Here is a 15,090-nt window from a genome sequence, read left to right on the forward strand (position 1 = left end):
TTAAGTTAATCATCTGGGGACCCCCCAAAATAATTTGGGGACGTCCCGACCTACAGGTTGAGAACCACTGCCTTAGAAGAGCAAGGAACAAAAATGTAATATGACAATAGAAAGCAGTTCACATAATATCACCATTTATTTGACTATGGAGTCTAATCCAGTAACATGTCAGGCATAAAAGTCAAATACGTTTCGTTCATTTTAACCACTTGAACCCTAGCATCCCCATGCTGGGGAGAACATTTAGATTGTATTACTTACTATTAGAAAACTAAGCACTAGTTTACCAAGAATAGAGGGTTTCCTTAAAGCACATCACTAGTCCAAAACAAAGAAACGTCAGCAGGAAACATTTCCTGCAGGTACCCTCTACAGGTACCTGTGACAAAAGCAGCCATATCGCAAGAAGAAACCCTGGCAGCAGACCATGGTCCAGTCCAACACCTCCACTGGCAGCCAGGCCAATACCTTGCTGTGTCCCTGAAGAAGACAATGGAGGGACAAATTAACACAAGTACCATTCTCTGACGAGTCTGTGTGTGTGTGTGTGTGTGCGTGCGTGCGTGCGTGCGTGCGCGCGCGCGCACGTGCGTGCGTGCGTGCGTGCATACGTACGTGTGTATTTTCATGTTTTTGTTCAATTTCTTGCTTCATAGGTGACAGTGAAACACAATAGACAAGCTATATACATACATGGTGTTGTAGAATGATATATATTTTTCAATATGCCAGTTATTCAGATTGATCATTCCAAATTCATAGATAGAATACCGGTGTTCTGATGGGCCACATGTGCCAAATATTGCTGCTAATATTATAGTCTACTGGGTGTGTACATTTAGGTAAAAATAAATAAAAATTAAACAATTGTTGCGTAGCCTACTCTGATTAATTGTGGGGTAGAGAGAAGAGAAACAATAACCTGAGCTGGAGTGAGAAGGGAATAATAAGGCACCTCTCTGACGTAGGGGCCTACACATGCTGGTAAATACCTTCCACCACCTTCCAGGTCACAGAGAGTTGGTTCTCTTTTTTGCTGCTTGGCCTGAAGACCAAAGTCTCACTAGCTGTTGCATGGACTCCATCAACTTGGGTGATTGCATGCGTTATCTTACTGTTACCTGCCCCTTCCTTGTATATATTGTATATACTGTACTTACTGATTGTATAGACCTACTGTTTTCTTTTTTTCTTTACATATCTACTGCATAGTACTGTGTTCTATTTGTCTGTCATTCAATGTTATATGAGATACTTTAATGGTTTCCTGTTGAAATAAGCTTAGTCTTTTCATGGATCTCCTTTTAGTAGACCTTGTACCAGTGAACTGTACCGTCATGAATCTGTACATTTTCCTATGCAAACTTCTAATAAAGCCTTCAATCAATCAATCAATCAATATATTGGGTGTTTGTTGTTGTTCTTTCTTCCTGAGCTGTTTCTCGTCCTTCTTCTGGGCCTCTGTCTCCATGTCAGTCATCATAGTACCTGTTCTTGGAGATCTTGGACTCGTTGAGGCAACTCAATGCTGAATCTCTCTGTGTTGATCTTCATGATGCGGCTGCAGACCGTCATATACCCACCTTGAACCTCTCCTCAGGGGGTTTGACCACCTTGTAGCTGAGGCACTTGATGCGAATGCAGTATAAAACGGCCTGTGGCGCGAATCCAGGCCTGAGTGATGTTGTGCAAACTCAGAGAGCTGCTCTATTATTCCCCTGTATGCCTATAACAGTGGTTCACTTCTCAAACGTTTACATTTCAAGGACCTACCGGTACATAACTCTAACACCTTCAAGGCACCCTGAGGGTCCCTGGACCCCCACTTTTAGACTGATGTTTCTATCACACCCACCTCTGGTCAGGCTTTCAGATCTGACATTCAGCCAGAACACAGTGCGCTGCTGGGCTACAGTGGCTCTGAAATTTCACATATTATTTATATCAGTTTATTGCGCAGTTTGGTTGAACTGGGTTAGACACAACTCCATATTTTGAACCTATTTTCCAATTATATAAATTCAAAATAAAAATAAATAATTATTAAGAATGTTTGAATTTTGAAATATGATATGGTGAGAATCATTTGTCTTGCAGCAAGAATCTTACATGAAATAGACGGTGCTGACACTGGGAGAGCTGGGTGGTATCCAAGTGTATGCAGTAGTGTTGCCCTTTAGGTTGGTATTGGAATGAGTCATAGCACCTTGTGGGTTCTCTGTGCACTGTAAACACAAAATCACATCACACAACAAACTAGCGTGCATGTTACTCATCATCATGAATTCTTCAGCAGTTAGAACATTTGAAAAGACAGAGAAGACGAAAAACAAACAAACACGAATGATACCTCAATAAACTTGGTGTCTGGAGGGGGTAGTTGCCAACGTCCCAAAACATCTGTGTTTTCTCCTGTCCGAGCTTCCAAAAGCAAACCTCTGTAGTCCGGTCCCATTATTGTCACTTTTGAACAGAAAAGCAGAATTGCTTTGCGTGGGCTGTTGTGACATGCAGTGACACAGTCTGAACATTTCTTATAGATAACAGTCTATTATGGCAATATATTTTTGCATTAGTTATAAACTTTGAATATTTTATGAAGCACATTGTATTTACAAATGTTTGACATCTATGAATAGAAATAAATGATGCGTCGATTCGAAGGATCAAAGCTACTTCGGGTAGACGGTTGATTGATTGATTGATTGATTGAAGAATTTATTAGAAGTTTGCAATAGAAAAAAGTACAGTTTCATGACAGTACAAATCACTGGTACAAGGTCAACTAAAAGGAGATCCTAGAAAGACGAGGCTTATTTCCACAGGAACCACACTTTAAGTATCTCATATAACATTGAAAGACAGACGGATAGAACATAGTACTTTATCTAGGATAATATCAGTTTCAAAAGCATAACATCAAATACAAAAGGCAGAATACAAAGAAAAGGGGGGGGGGAGCATGGGGGCTTAGTCTATTTACAAGGGGTGGTCACAAGGGGGCGCGCGCGCGGAGGGGGACGGGACACAGGGTCCTGCCCCCCCCCTTACCCAGGGTACTTAGGGAAGCTAGCCGGTGGGTTGGGTTGGGTTTAGTCTTGTTGCATAGCACTCAGCACTGCTGCTGCTACGCATGGCTGTCTCGAAGAGGTTACTGGTTATTTGTGCTGCTTACTTCTGCTTGAATCGTGTCTTTGGCTGCTGTTTACGCTGGGATCAAGGCAGGTTGTATGAAAAAACTTTGGGATTGTGGATTCTGGTAGACACTGCTGTGTTCTAGTACTGTTCTAGTTCTGTTCAACAAGTTGTGGGTCTCCATTGATGTTGCTAATTCCCAGCTGATTTCTGCAGTGCAGTGCTGCTGATCCATGCGGCAGTTGTTGTTGTTGCTAGGCTAATTTAATATGTTTGTGCTGTTGTTGTTGTTGCTAAGCTAGTTTAATTGTGCCTTGTGGGCCACCGCTCGCTAAGGTGAACTCAGTCGGTGGTGCTTGTGCTGTGTACTGTGCTGGTAACAGTGGTCGTGTTTGTCGACGGCACTGGCCTTATCTGCTAGGGTTGAGCAATCGTTTTCCATTCGAAAGCTAGCTTTTGCCTGGTGTTAGCCGGCTAGCTTGTAGCTTCTTTACCAATGGCTATTAGCTGGTAAAACAGCGTGCTATTCAAGGCACAAAGGAATGGCCCGTGTGAGATCATTACCTTTATGAACAGTATTATTATATTATATATATTATATTTTACGTAGGTTGCGTGTGTCTGTAAACAGCCTCTACCTGGCGTCCACGCTAGCAGAGTTGCGTCATCAAGCGGAGGGTTGCGCCCGTCGGTGCATAACTAAGCACGGTGGGAAGTGTAGTTCTCTATCATTTCAAGCCGCGGTGCCGTGTTAGAAGTAAGAGGTGTATGAACTACAGGCATGGCGGGCCCCTCCTCGGCTTCTATGTGTATGTTTTATTTTTATGTCGATGGCCCAATTCAGTCTTGTATGGTCTGGCCGTCTTAATAGCTGCTTGCGAGATGCAGTCATTCAGGGGAGGCGCTGGTTGCTATACCATAGCTGCAGCTAAGGTGTTCTTGTCGCTTCTCAGACCATGGTGGGGCTGATGCCCTCATTTGTTCCACATATTTTATTATCGATGATGCTGTCTGTTCTGCTACGGTAGGAGCCATCGTTCATTCCAGCCACGAGCTGTCAGTTGACGGTCGGCTAGCTTGCAACTCAGAACTCATGTAGCTAAAGAGGTTTGCTAACGTTCCGTAATGACTCTTCAAGCTGCCTACTCCATGGGGGTTGCGTGTGTCCGTGGTCAGCAGCTACCTAGCATACAGGCTAGCAGAGGGTAGCGTCACGAAGCGAAGGGTGGCGCACGTTCTGCGCATTCTGAGCACATGGGTAATGTGAGGTCCGTGAAGTCAGCTGCATTAGCGTTTCCGGCCTGCCAGCTGGCTGCATTAAGCGAAGCTCCAGCCTTCAAAATAAAAGTCAACTAAATAATGTTTATTTAAAAGACACAAATGTATTTAAGAAGTACGTGTATGATGTATGTCTCTATACTAGTGTACTTCTAATTGTCCTAACACATTTTCCAGGTTCTTTCAGATTGAAATTCGTGGTATGCGAGCCATTAAAGGCCACTTAACAAGTTAATTCCATTCTTTCTATTGTAATCCATAGAAGAGCTTCAATTGGTTGTTGACACAAGTAGGCTACATCTAATGAGGTCCAGTTACTTAATTATCAATTTTACTTTATCTGTTTATTTAGATTGGGCAGATGTAATGTATGGTAGGCTACTATGGGCTATATTAATGTAAGTAATGAAAATACACCGTGTGTGCATGTACACCAGGGGTCTTCAACAGGGGGTCCAGGACCCCTATCGGGTCCTCAGAATTACTACAGGGAAAGGCACCAAATCTATGTGTGATAGGACCATTCTTTTAGAATAAATGGACAACCCTCTCATCCCTTTTCTGAGGAGAACTTTAGCCAAAAATAGAAGATCTACAAGCTTGTAGATCTGCTATTTTTGGCAATAGGTTTGGTGTTGAAGTGAAAAAGCCGGAGACCAAGTACAGAGTGAAAGGTAAAATGTACTAAGTAAAAGATGGAACAAGGATGTAAGGAGTTCAATGTATAAAAAAAAGAAAACGCCCCCAAAAGCTCTAGTGGGCACTAGACAGGAGGCGGCTCTTTGTGTTGGCACTTTGAACACACGCAAAAAAGTGACATTTTCAGACAATTTCAAACTCTAGTTGGCGCTGGAGAGCAGACGGCTCTTTGCGTCGGCACTTTGGAGACACGCACGCGTTCGGGGAGACCTCCTCTATCACTCCACACTCTCCGCTAAGCAGGAGAGGTGTAAAATCAATTTCTGTTGGCTTTCCAGTGCAGCCACTCGCTCAAAATAGTGACATTTTCAGGCATTTTCAAACTCTAGTTGGCGCTGGAGAGCAGACGGCTCTTTGCGTCGGCACTTTGGAGACACGCACGCGTTCGGGGAGACCTCCTCTATCACTCCACACTCTCCGCTAAGCAGGAGAGGTGTAAAATCAATTTCTGTTGGCTTTCCAGTGCAGCCACTCGCTCAAAATAGTGACATTTTCAGGCATTTTCAATCTCTAGTTGGCGCTGGAGAGCAGACGGCTCTTTGCGTCGGCACTTTGGAGACACGCACGCGTTCAGGGAGACCTCCTCTATCACTCCACACTCTCCGCTAAGCAGGAGAGGTGTGAAATCAATTTCTGTTGGCTTTCCAGTGCAGCCACTCGCTCAAAATAGTGACATTTTCAGACAATTTCAAACTGTAGTTGGCGCTGGAGAGCAGACGGCTCTTTGCGTCGGCACTTTGGAGACACGCACGCGTTCGGGGAGACCTCCTCTATCACTCCACACTCTCCGCTAAGCAGGAGAGGTGTAAAATCAATTTCTGTTGGCTTTCCAGTGCAGCCACTCGCTCAAAATAGTGACATTTTCAGACATTTTCAAACTGTAGTTGGCGCTGGAGAGGGCCACTACATTTTCACACACACTCCAGAGGGCCACAATGCATATACCAAAAATAGAAGATCTACAAGCTCAAAACGTGTCGCATTTGCTATTTTAGCAAATGTTTTAATTGATATCCTTAAAAGTAATTGTTTTATTTAATTTCAAATGCATGTACAGGTTCTTATGTTACTTATGTTACTTCTTACTTTATGAACTTAATCACAAATGCATTTGACATAAAAAAACGACTATAGTAGTAGGCTACTAGTCATCAAGAAGAGAATGCAGAAAGTGCATTCCAACTCTAGCCACATTTAGGGTACTACTTTATGACTGCACATTGTGTGTGTGTGTGTGTGTGTGTGTGTGTGTGTGTGTGTGTGTGTGTGTGTGTGTGTGTGTGTGCACCTGTGTGATGTAGCCCTTGTTTCATGTTATTTTATACTGTTCATTATATTGCAATATATTTATTTACTTAGTATTACTCTCTCTCTCATACACATTTGTGTCCACACACATATTTAAAAGATGAGTGAGTATATGATGTATGTCTCAATACTAGTGTTGTACTTACTATTTTCCAGGTTCTTTCAGATTGAAATTCGTGGAATGCAAGCCATTAAAAGCCACTTCACACAATTCCATTCCAATTCAATTCTTTCTGTAATCCTATCAATTCTATCAATTGGCTGTTCATACACAATTTTCCAGGTTCTTTCAGATTGAAATTCATGGAATGCAAGCTATAAAAGGCCACTTAACACAATTCCATCCAATTCAATTCAACTCGTTCTACTGTAATCCCATCCATCCTACCAATTGGCTGTATACAATACCTGGCCTATTTACTTAGTTATTAACCTTAAATGTTACGGGGCAGATGTAATGGTATATAAAAATACTTTTTTGCAAGTAAAAGTTCCAGAATTCAAGGCATGTGTAAAAGTTTAAAGTATTGGTATTAAAATATACTACTGCAGTATCAATAGTACAGATAGAATCTGTACTATCTGCTCTCCAGCGCCAACTAGAGTTTGAAAATGTCACTATTTTGAGCGAGTGGCTGCACTGGACAGCCAACATAAATTGATTTTACACCTCTCCTGCTTAGCGGAGAGTGTGGAGTGATAGAGGAGGTCTCCCCGAACGCGTGCGTGTCTCCAAAGTGCCGACGCAAAGAGCCGTCTGCTCTCCAGCGCCAACTAGAGTTTGAAAATGCCTGAAAATGTCACTATTTTGAGCGAGTGGCTGCACTGGAAAGCCAACAGAAATTGATTTTACACCTCTCCTGCTTAGCGGAGAGTGTGGAGTGATAGAGGAGGTCTCCCTGAACGCGTGCGTGTCTCCAAAGTGCCGACGCAAAGAGCCGTCTGCTCTCCAGCGCCAACTAGAGATTGAAAATGTCTGAAAATGTCACTATTTTGAGCGAGTGGCTGCACTGGAAAGCCAACAGAAATTGATTTTACACCTCTCCTGCTTAGCGGAGAGTGTGGAGTGATAGAGGAGGTCTCCCTGAACGCGTGCGTGTCTCCAAAGTGCCGACGCAAAGAGCCGTCTGCTCTCCAGCGCCAACTAGAGTTTGAAAATGTCTGAAAATGTCACTATTTTGAGCGATTGGCTGCACTGGACAGCCAACAGAAATTGATTTTACACCTCTCCTGCTTAGCGGAGAGTGTGGAGTGATAGAGGAGGTATCCCCGAACGCGTGCGTGTCTCCAAAGTGCCGACGCAAAGAGCCGCCTCCTGTCCAGTGCCCAATTTGTAAAGGCTATGCACTCCAGTGAACTGCATTTATCCATTTATAATGTTTTTCTAATGTTAATAAAACTTTTTTTTTACCCAGAAACACAATTAGCATTGTGTGTGTTCGTTTTAATGCTTAATCTATATTTTGAATGTGCATATCATGGGACAATTACTCGTTTTTCAACATTTTTCAATTGCCTCAGGGGTACTCTTATTCTGAAGAGATCGGCACCGGAAGTCTTATTGCAGCTAACGCTAATGCAGCTGACTTCACATAGGCGGTAATGTGGCTCTCTAGCATTTAACCTCCATGTCACCTGGTCCGTTACGATTCTTTTTCGTTGTTATATTATCTTATGTGCACGCGCAGTTCAATAGGGCAGGAATGCGCATGTATTATCAATGTTTATGCTTCGCTTGTGCTTAGCATACAGGCTTCGTTTGCTGTTCATGAGGATTTTGCCTGGTCTCGGTTAATGCTAGCTTTGCCCTAGCTCTGGTCCATAGCGTTAGTGGAGTTCTCCCTAACGCTATGTTCCTCTGCATCCGTATTCCTTGGCAAAACCGGAAAACCCCGCCGTCTGGTCCGAAAATAACAAAAACTGTTTCGCCCCTCATCAAACCAAAGGTATCAGTGGACAGTTGAAAGCTTACTCTACTTAGTGGACGCGGGTTGAGCCCCCCACCACACGATTAAAATACATTTCTAGGGCAAAATGAAAAATATTCTACCGGATGGAGACTCCATTTCTTCTCGTTTTTCACTATTTGTCGTCGCCATCAAGGTGCCAACTCACTACTGCCGCGCAGGTCAGAGGACCGAATTACACTGAGCATTAGTCTCACTGGGTGTTATTCAACTCTGCGACGTTGGAAGCGCTGTTTCGTAAAAACCTGGAAGAGCGTCTCCATCCGGTGGAATATTTTTCATTTTGCCCTAGAAATGTATTTTAATCGTGTGGTGGGGGGCTCAGACCTCGTCCACTAAGTAGAGTAAGCTTTCAACTGTCCACTGATACCTTTGGTTTGATGAGGGGCGAAACAGTTTTTGTTATTTTTGGACCAGACAAAGGGGTTTTCCGGTTTTGCCAAGGAATACGGATGTAGAGGAACATAGCGTTAGGGAGAACTCCACTAACGCTATGGACCAGAGCTAGCTTTGCCCAAGCTGCGGCTGCCTGCTGGCATAGCAGCCGATGATGGCTGCCGATGCTACTCTGGTGAAAATGCTAACATCTGTTTATGTTTGCAGCTCGGGCCAGAAACTGCAGCGTGTCTGTTGGCATCAGGGCGGCGTCGAGTGTGGCAGCGTGGAAGGTGAAGTCATTGGATACTATCCTCTATCGAGCTGCCGTATTTGTTTCAATCTAAGGTTATAGTTCTGGGTCACTGCGTATCGCACTGTATGTCCTCGTGGTGTTTCCGTAGCTGCGGCACTCGAGCTAATAATTACAGCTAAGGCTGAGTTGTTTATCTTTACAATCACGTCAAAGCGGCCACAGGACTGTTGCATCATGTTCACCATTGCAGCTCCAGGATAAAGGCTGCTAACGCCATGCTTTCTTTTCAGCTCAGGCTAAAGTGCTACATGTCTGTTGCTAACATTACTTTATCACTACAGATCCATGCCGGAGCTGTGGCAGGCCCGCTACTACAGCATCACGTTATCATGGCAGCTTCAGGCTAAAGTGCTACAGGTCTGTTGCTAACATTATTATGTCACTACAGATCCATGCCACTTGCCTGTCGGCCCTCCCGTCCGGCTGCCCGCCCGCCCGCCCGCTACAGCATCAGTTAATGCTATTACTGCTGCTACCATGAGCATGAACCAGCGCTGCGCCATGCTGGAAGCCTGTGGTGCCGGCCCATCTTCTGGAGGCGCTGTCAGGCTGCGACCGTCGTCGCCACCGCCAGGTCGCAAGGGAACATGGGAAGCTGCAGTTCCAGCACCAGCGGTGGGAACTCCATTCCTCTCGCCAGCTGCAGCTTTCCCAGATGCCCTGAGGAGCCACACTCTAGCAGGTAAATAGCAACGCATTTGCTCGTTCGATTCTGTGAGCGTTCAGCCGCTCTCTAAGCTTGCTAATAATAGGCAACCATAGTTATATAGCAGCGACTTACTTTGTACTGGATGTTGGGCTTAGCCGCTCTCTAGGCTTGCATAGCTTGCCTTTAAAGGTCAAGACGGGTATCTCGTGGAGATTCTCATATGTGCAGCAGCAGACTCTGCAGCAGAGCCCTCCGTGGGCTGCAAAAAAAAAATGTCTCTGTGTTCCTAAAAGTCAGCGACCTTAGGCGTGGTTTCATTGTTATGGTCAGCTAAAGCTAAGATTGTAATTTCTGCGCCAAGCACATGCGGTCACCAAGGCCAGGCTTAAGATGCGACTAGCACATGGCCTCTGAAGATTGCAGCTCGCAGTTTAAGCAGGGAAGGTACACCAGTGTCAGTCGCAGAACTAACTCTCCCTTCTGTCCTTTCATGTCCATGCTGAACACCGGGCTGTCTGCCTGACGTCCTCGTCACACGACCCCCGGAGAGAGCTGCCAGATTTGCGGCCCGCCCCTCTTCACTCTGCATTCTCTCCGGATCGGAGCAGCCACATCACCAGCACTTCTGGTGCCCTCAGCTAACTCAAGATCCTGCACGCCAAGCTATCAAGCACACACAACACAGGACTGACCGAAGCGTTATGGTTCCAAGCTGGAGTTGGACGTGTTTCAGTTAACGCTTCTGCTGCTGATGTTAATAGTGCTGCAGGCACTATTAGCAGGGTTGTTCCATAGGGTTTCATTTTGCTGCTTCTGCTGCGTTACTCGGGGCACGCGCCCCTGATAGGTTGCGTGTTTTATTTGCTGCTTCTGTTGCGTTACTCGGGGCACGCGCCCCTGATAGGTTGCGGGCCACGATAAATATTACGCTTTAATATTTCAATCACGCAAAGCTAGGTGGTTGCTGGGGTGTCAGTTAGGTAGGATATATCAAGCTGTCTGGTGCTGAAGTTATATGAATTAAAGGTCTCATCGCTGCTTCTGGTTCTGCTGTCTGTATATATATTTCAGTGTTGCTGCTCCTGCTTGTCACTAGGCTGTTTAGTATGGCTTCCAGTTAGATTTCAGTTTCGCTATAGTCAGCAGAACCGCCTTCCTCACCGTTGGTTCGGTCTGCCAGCTGCTAATATTCTTACTTATTACTGCTAATATTCTTACTTATTATTTTGCTTAGCAGGATTAATAGCGTTTCTGGCAAGCGTTAATTCTCTTACTTATTTTGCTTAGTAGTATTTATAGCAAGCGGCTACATTCTTACTTATTTTGCTTTAGCAGTATTAATAGCCATCTATAGCAATAGGACAGGCAGTTCATAGTTTGCCCCCGCAGTAATGATAATTCTTAATCGCTAGAGTCACAGCAGAGCTGCCTTCCTCGCAGTTGGCTAGCGCTGGCATCTAGGACATAGATTCTATGCTGTCTTATAGTAGAGCTTAAGGTAGGCTGCTAATATAGTGCGCTTATATAGGCCTTAGATATTATGCTGTCTTTATAGTAGGGTGCTCCATATGCCATGCTGTGTGATGCTTGCTCTTGCCTTCATTCTTGTTAATAAAGTATTCTTAAACCCAAGTGATCGTCTCCTGAAATGATGCGTCGATTCGAAGGATCAAAGCTACTTCGGGTAGACGGTCACAAGGGGGCGCGCGCGCGGAGGGGGACGGGACACAGGGTCCTGCCCCCCCCCCTTACCCAGGGTACTTAGGGAAGCTAGCCGGTGGGTTCAGTCTTGTTGCATAGCACTGCCCCGCCTCCACCCCAGCTCCACCGTCAGGTTCTGCTTTCAGATCCCCCGCGGGGGGTCTCGGGCCAGGGCTCGCTGTAATAAGATTATGCCCTCGATACCCATGACAACATGGGGATCGTGGGTCAGCGAGTTATGGCCCGAGGCAGAACCCATGCCAAATCTAGGCTTCATCTAGGACATAGATTCTATGCTGTCTTATAGTAGAGCTTAAGGTAGGCTGCTAATATAGTGCGCTTATATAGGCCTTAGATATTATGCTGTCTTTATAGTAGGGTGCTCCATATGCCATGCTGTGTGATGCTTGCTCTTGCCTTCATTCTTGTTAATAAAGTATTCTTAAACCCAAGTGATCGTCTCCTGAACTTATATTATTGGGATGCATATATGTCCACTGTTGGTCAAGCATTGTTGGTTAGGTGTTGATCCTCACTCTTAACACATACCTTTTTCACAAAATGGAGACTCTTTTCTACCTTTTGTACATACAGTAAAAACCCTGCAAGCCTTCCAGCAGATTGTCTAGATAAAATCAATTACGTTGAAATTCATAAATACTTTGGTCGTAATTTGGATGAACATTTATCCATTTTCAATATGGTATAGGCATCTGTTTGGGCTGAATCTGCCCCGAACTGTTTCACACTTGTGTCTGACCTGTTATGGATTATATGGCAGGTATATGGGGCTCAAATTCAAATGGTCCAGAATAGGGTGTGAGATAAGGTGGAAAGGCTACACAGAGCTGGATATTTCATATATCCCGGTTTTTCAGATATCCACATAGAAAAATATCTAGGTCCACACGAGAAAGATATCTAGGTCTAAAATAATCTGAGTCCCCAGACCTCCACTGGGGGACAAGCACACACACAGTAAAGTCTTAAGAGATATCCGGGTACTGTGTTTACACGGATCCAGTGAATCACTTCACTTATCCGGTTTAAAAAATATCCAGCTTCACGTCCGAAATGTCCAGCTTCGTGTGGCCCCAGATGATTAACTTATTGTGCAACATTGTTTTCTCACTCAGAAGTAAACAAACCAACATAAAGTTTAAGTGTAAACAGGGTACCTGCACATTTCTAAAGTGTCAATTTCAAAATGACAAATTAAACACAAATTAAACATTGGCCAAATTGTCAAATATTAGAGGTAGAAATTGTGAAAATGTACTTGCTTGCGAGGCGGTGTGAGCATGTATGGTAGATCTGCTATTTTCACAATAGAACCTTGTAACGAAATGTAATGCCTAAACTCTTATAGTGCTCGTCAGGTTGGAGGGTCCCCAGTTAAAATGTATATCATTTTGGCGGTCACGGCCTGAAAAGGTTGAGAACCACTGCTGTAAGAGATGAGTAGTGCAGATGAAGCCATCATTCAACACACAGCATTGCTTGATAAACAGTTGCACTTGACAAATTAAGAGGATTGGGTACCAGTCAGTCCTCTTACCTGTGATGGGCTCACCCGGCTGAAATGTCTTGGCGTTGGTAAGGAGAGCATAGGGTGAAGGTAAGGGCTGTGGCTGCACCCCATGGCGAGGTACCATATCCACGCAGGCAGAAGTGGGTGCACCGGTTGGATATCCACCTCCCAACGAGAGCACATGAAGCATAAAGACAGCAGACAAGAACACCTCCATCAGGTTGGATCCCATTCATTCACTTCCCCTGAACACCACAAATGTGGAGAAAGGTCGACGGACAGAAGCTGTGCAGAACTGAGCCAGATGCTCTTTTGAAATAATATTGTTGCAGAGTCACTCAACCAATAAAAATGGATTTTCTTCAGTTGTCATTAATCCAATTTTATACTAAATGATCTGGGTAGTCAGGTGAATGCTGTCGTTTCTGGACAACAACAGTGCTATTCATTCGTTTAATGATAACACAAAGGCAGTCTTTCTTTTCCATCAGAAATTCACAATTCTTCTCAGACCTGTAAAACAATTACTGTATGTGTTGCTGGCCAAGTGAACACTTTTGGACAATACTTTCTTGGTGTTTCTGTTACATTTAATAATTGTCATAGAATAATGATCAACTAAGTTCATATCAGTTGAACTTTAAGTCCACACACTGCTCATGCAATCTTTTGTATCCTAAATAGGATACAGAATTGATTGCAGTTTTTGAATAAAAGTAAGAAAGGGTACTAAGGCAAAGAAAGACGATGATGATGATTTTATTCTATTATTTGAAACATTCTAAATTACCTTGGGGAAGGATATTAAAGTCGAAATAAATATACTCAGAGCAAGATCCTCAGACAAATGAAAAGCTCAGGACTATACCTAAAGCGCTATATTTGCACATTGGAAAATCTTGAAAGAATATGATGGTTAATTATTATTATTTAAGATGACAAGCAGGCAGCTTTTACACACACCTTGTCCTGAGCTAGTCTGAGAATACTTTATTCTAAGGTTTGAATTCTCTCACTCAAAACAAAGGCCATGGTAATGGTTGAGTATTAATGCATGATCAAATGTATGGCATTTTTTTTGTTGTCAGTCGAATCAGACAAACTCTTTGATTTTGCTTAATGCTTGATTAGAAGTTTGACAAAAATGTGTCCATTACCACCACCTAGTGGTAGGAGGGGTTGACTGAGGAGAGAAGCAACATTTAACCACATGGAACAATCTATACATGGAATCCAGCAAACACAGTCTATTCTGGGGGGAAAACATTCAGATAAAACAGCAGATCTACAAGCTCACAACAAATTGCGTTGTGAGCTTGAAGGTCTGCTATTTTGGGCAAAAGAAAATATATTTGCCTCAGTCTGCTGCAGCTACTGCTCCTGCTAAATTTGCATCAGCAGCATTCTAGCTCTTTTCTGCCTCCTGCTAAATTTGCACCAGGTCTACTGCTCCTGAAGCAAGCAACTACTGCTCCACACTAGTGCTTTTTAGGTTATCATCTAGGGACTTAAAGATGAAAACACAACGAATATCAAGTGTTTAATGCTTTCCAATAATTAGACAGAGGGGGGATGTAAAATGCTGTATACCATCTATTCGTGGTATGTTATTCAGGGGAGACTGTAAGCTTGTAGATCAGCTATTTTCATGCAAATTGATTCTGTGTTTAATTTATACAACACACTTTTGTGTGTTGTAACTGCTGTTCAAGCAAATCAATGTTACTTTATATGCACTGAAGCATATCTGGTTATGTTAACCTGGTGAAAAAATGCTATGCCTAAACCTAAACATAACCCTAACCTCAGTAAAACTTTCGGACTTATGGGCAGTCCCCGTAGCATATTCCATACATCAAGTGCAGTTCAATGTGCTTCAACAGAGTAGGTTATAATAAAAAATAACAGCAAATAAAATAAAGCATGGGAGAAAAAGAATGCAAAAGAAAACAAGTAGCATCGGGAAATAAAAATGTATAAAAGTATATACAAACAAATACAATAAAAACAAATGAAGAAAACTAGAGTATAGTGCAAAGACCTATGTAAGTAAAAGCAATGGAGCAAGGAGCCCCCATCGGGAGGATGGAGAGACTTCGTACTACTCCTCCCGCCAAAACACTTGACGCTG

At 43.6% G+C, this 15,090-nt stretch overlaps 1 protein-coding gene across 1 annotated transcript; it reads right to left on the reverse strand.

Annotated features, from left to right (window-relative positions):
* Positions 1-369: 369 nt before the first annotated feature.
* On the reverse strand, positions 370-13,191 carry LOC308295522 (putative defense protein 3; the record flags this gene model as incomplete). The annotated part of the gene is made up of 6 exons (XM_080738573.1): positions 370-480; positions 1,584-1,674; positions 1,852-1,920; positions 2,110-2,225; positions 2,351-2,463; positions 12,987-13,191. The coding sequence occupies 6 exons, from the start codon at positions 13,189-13,191 to the stop codon at positions 370-372; spliced, it is 705 nt and encodes a 234-aa protein (XP_080594699.1).
* Positions 13,192-15,090: the final 1,899 nt, after the last annotated feature.

The sequence above is a fragment of the Nannobrachium achirus genome (assembly GCF_963921795.1).
Source record: "Nannobrachium achirus genome assembly, chromosome: 12".
Lineage (NCBI taxonomy): Eukaryota > Metazoa > Chordata > Actinopteri > Myctophiformes > Myctophidae > Nannobrachium > Nannobrachium achirus.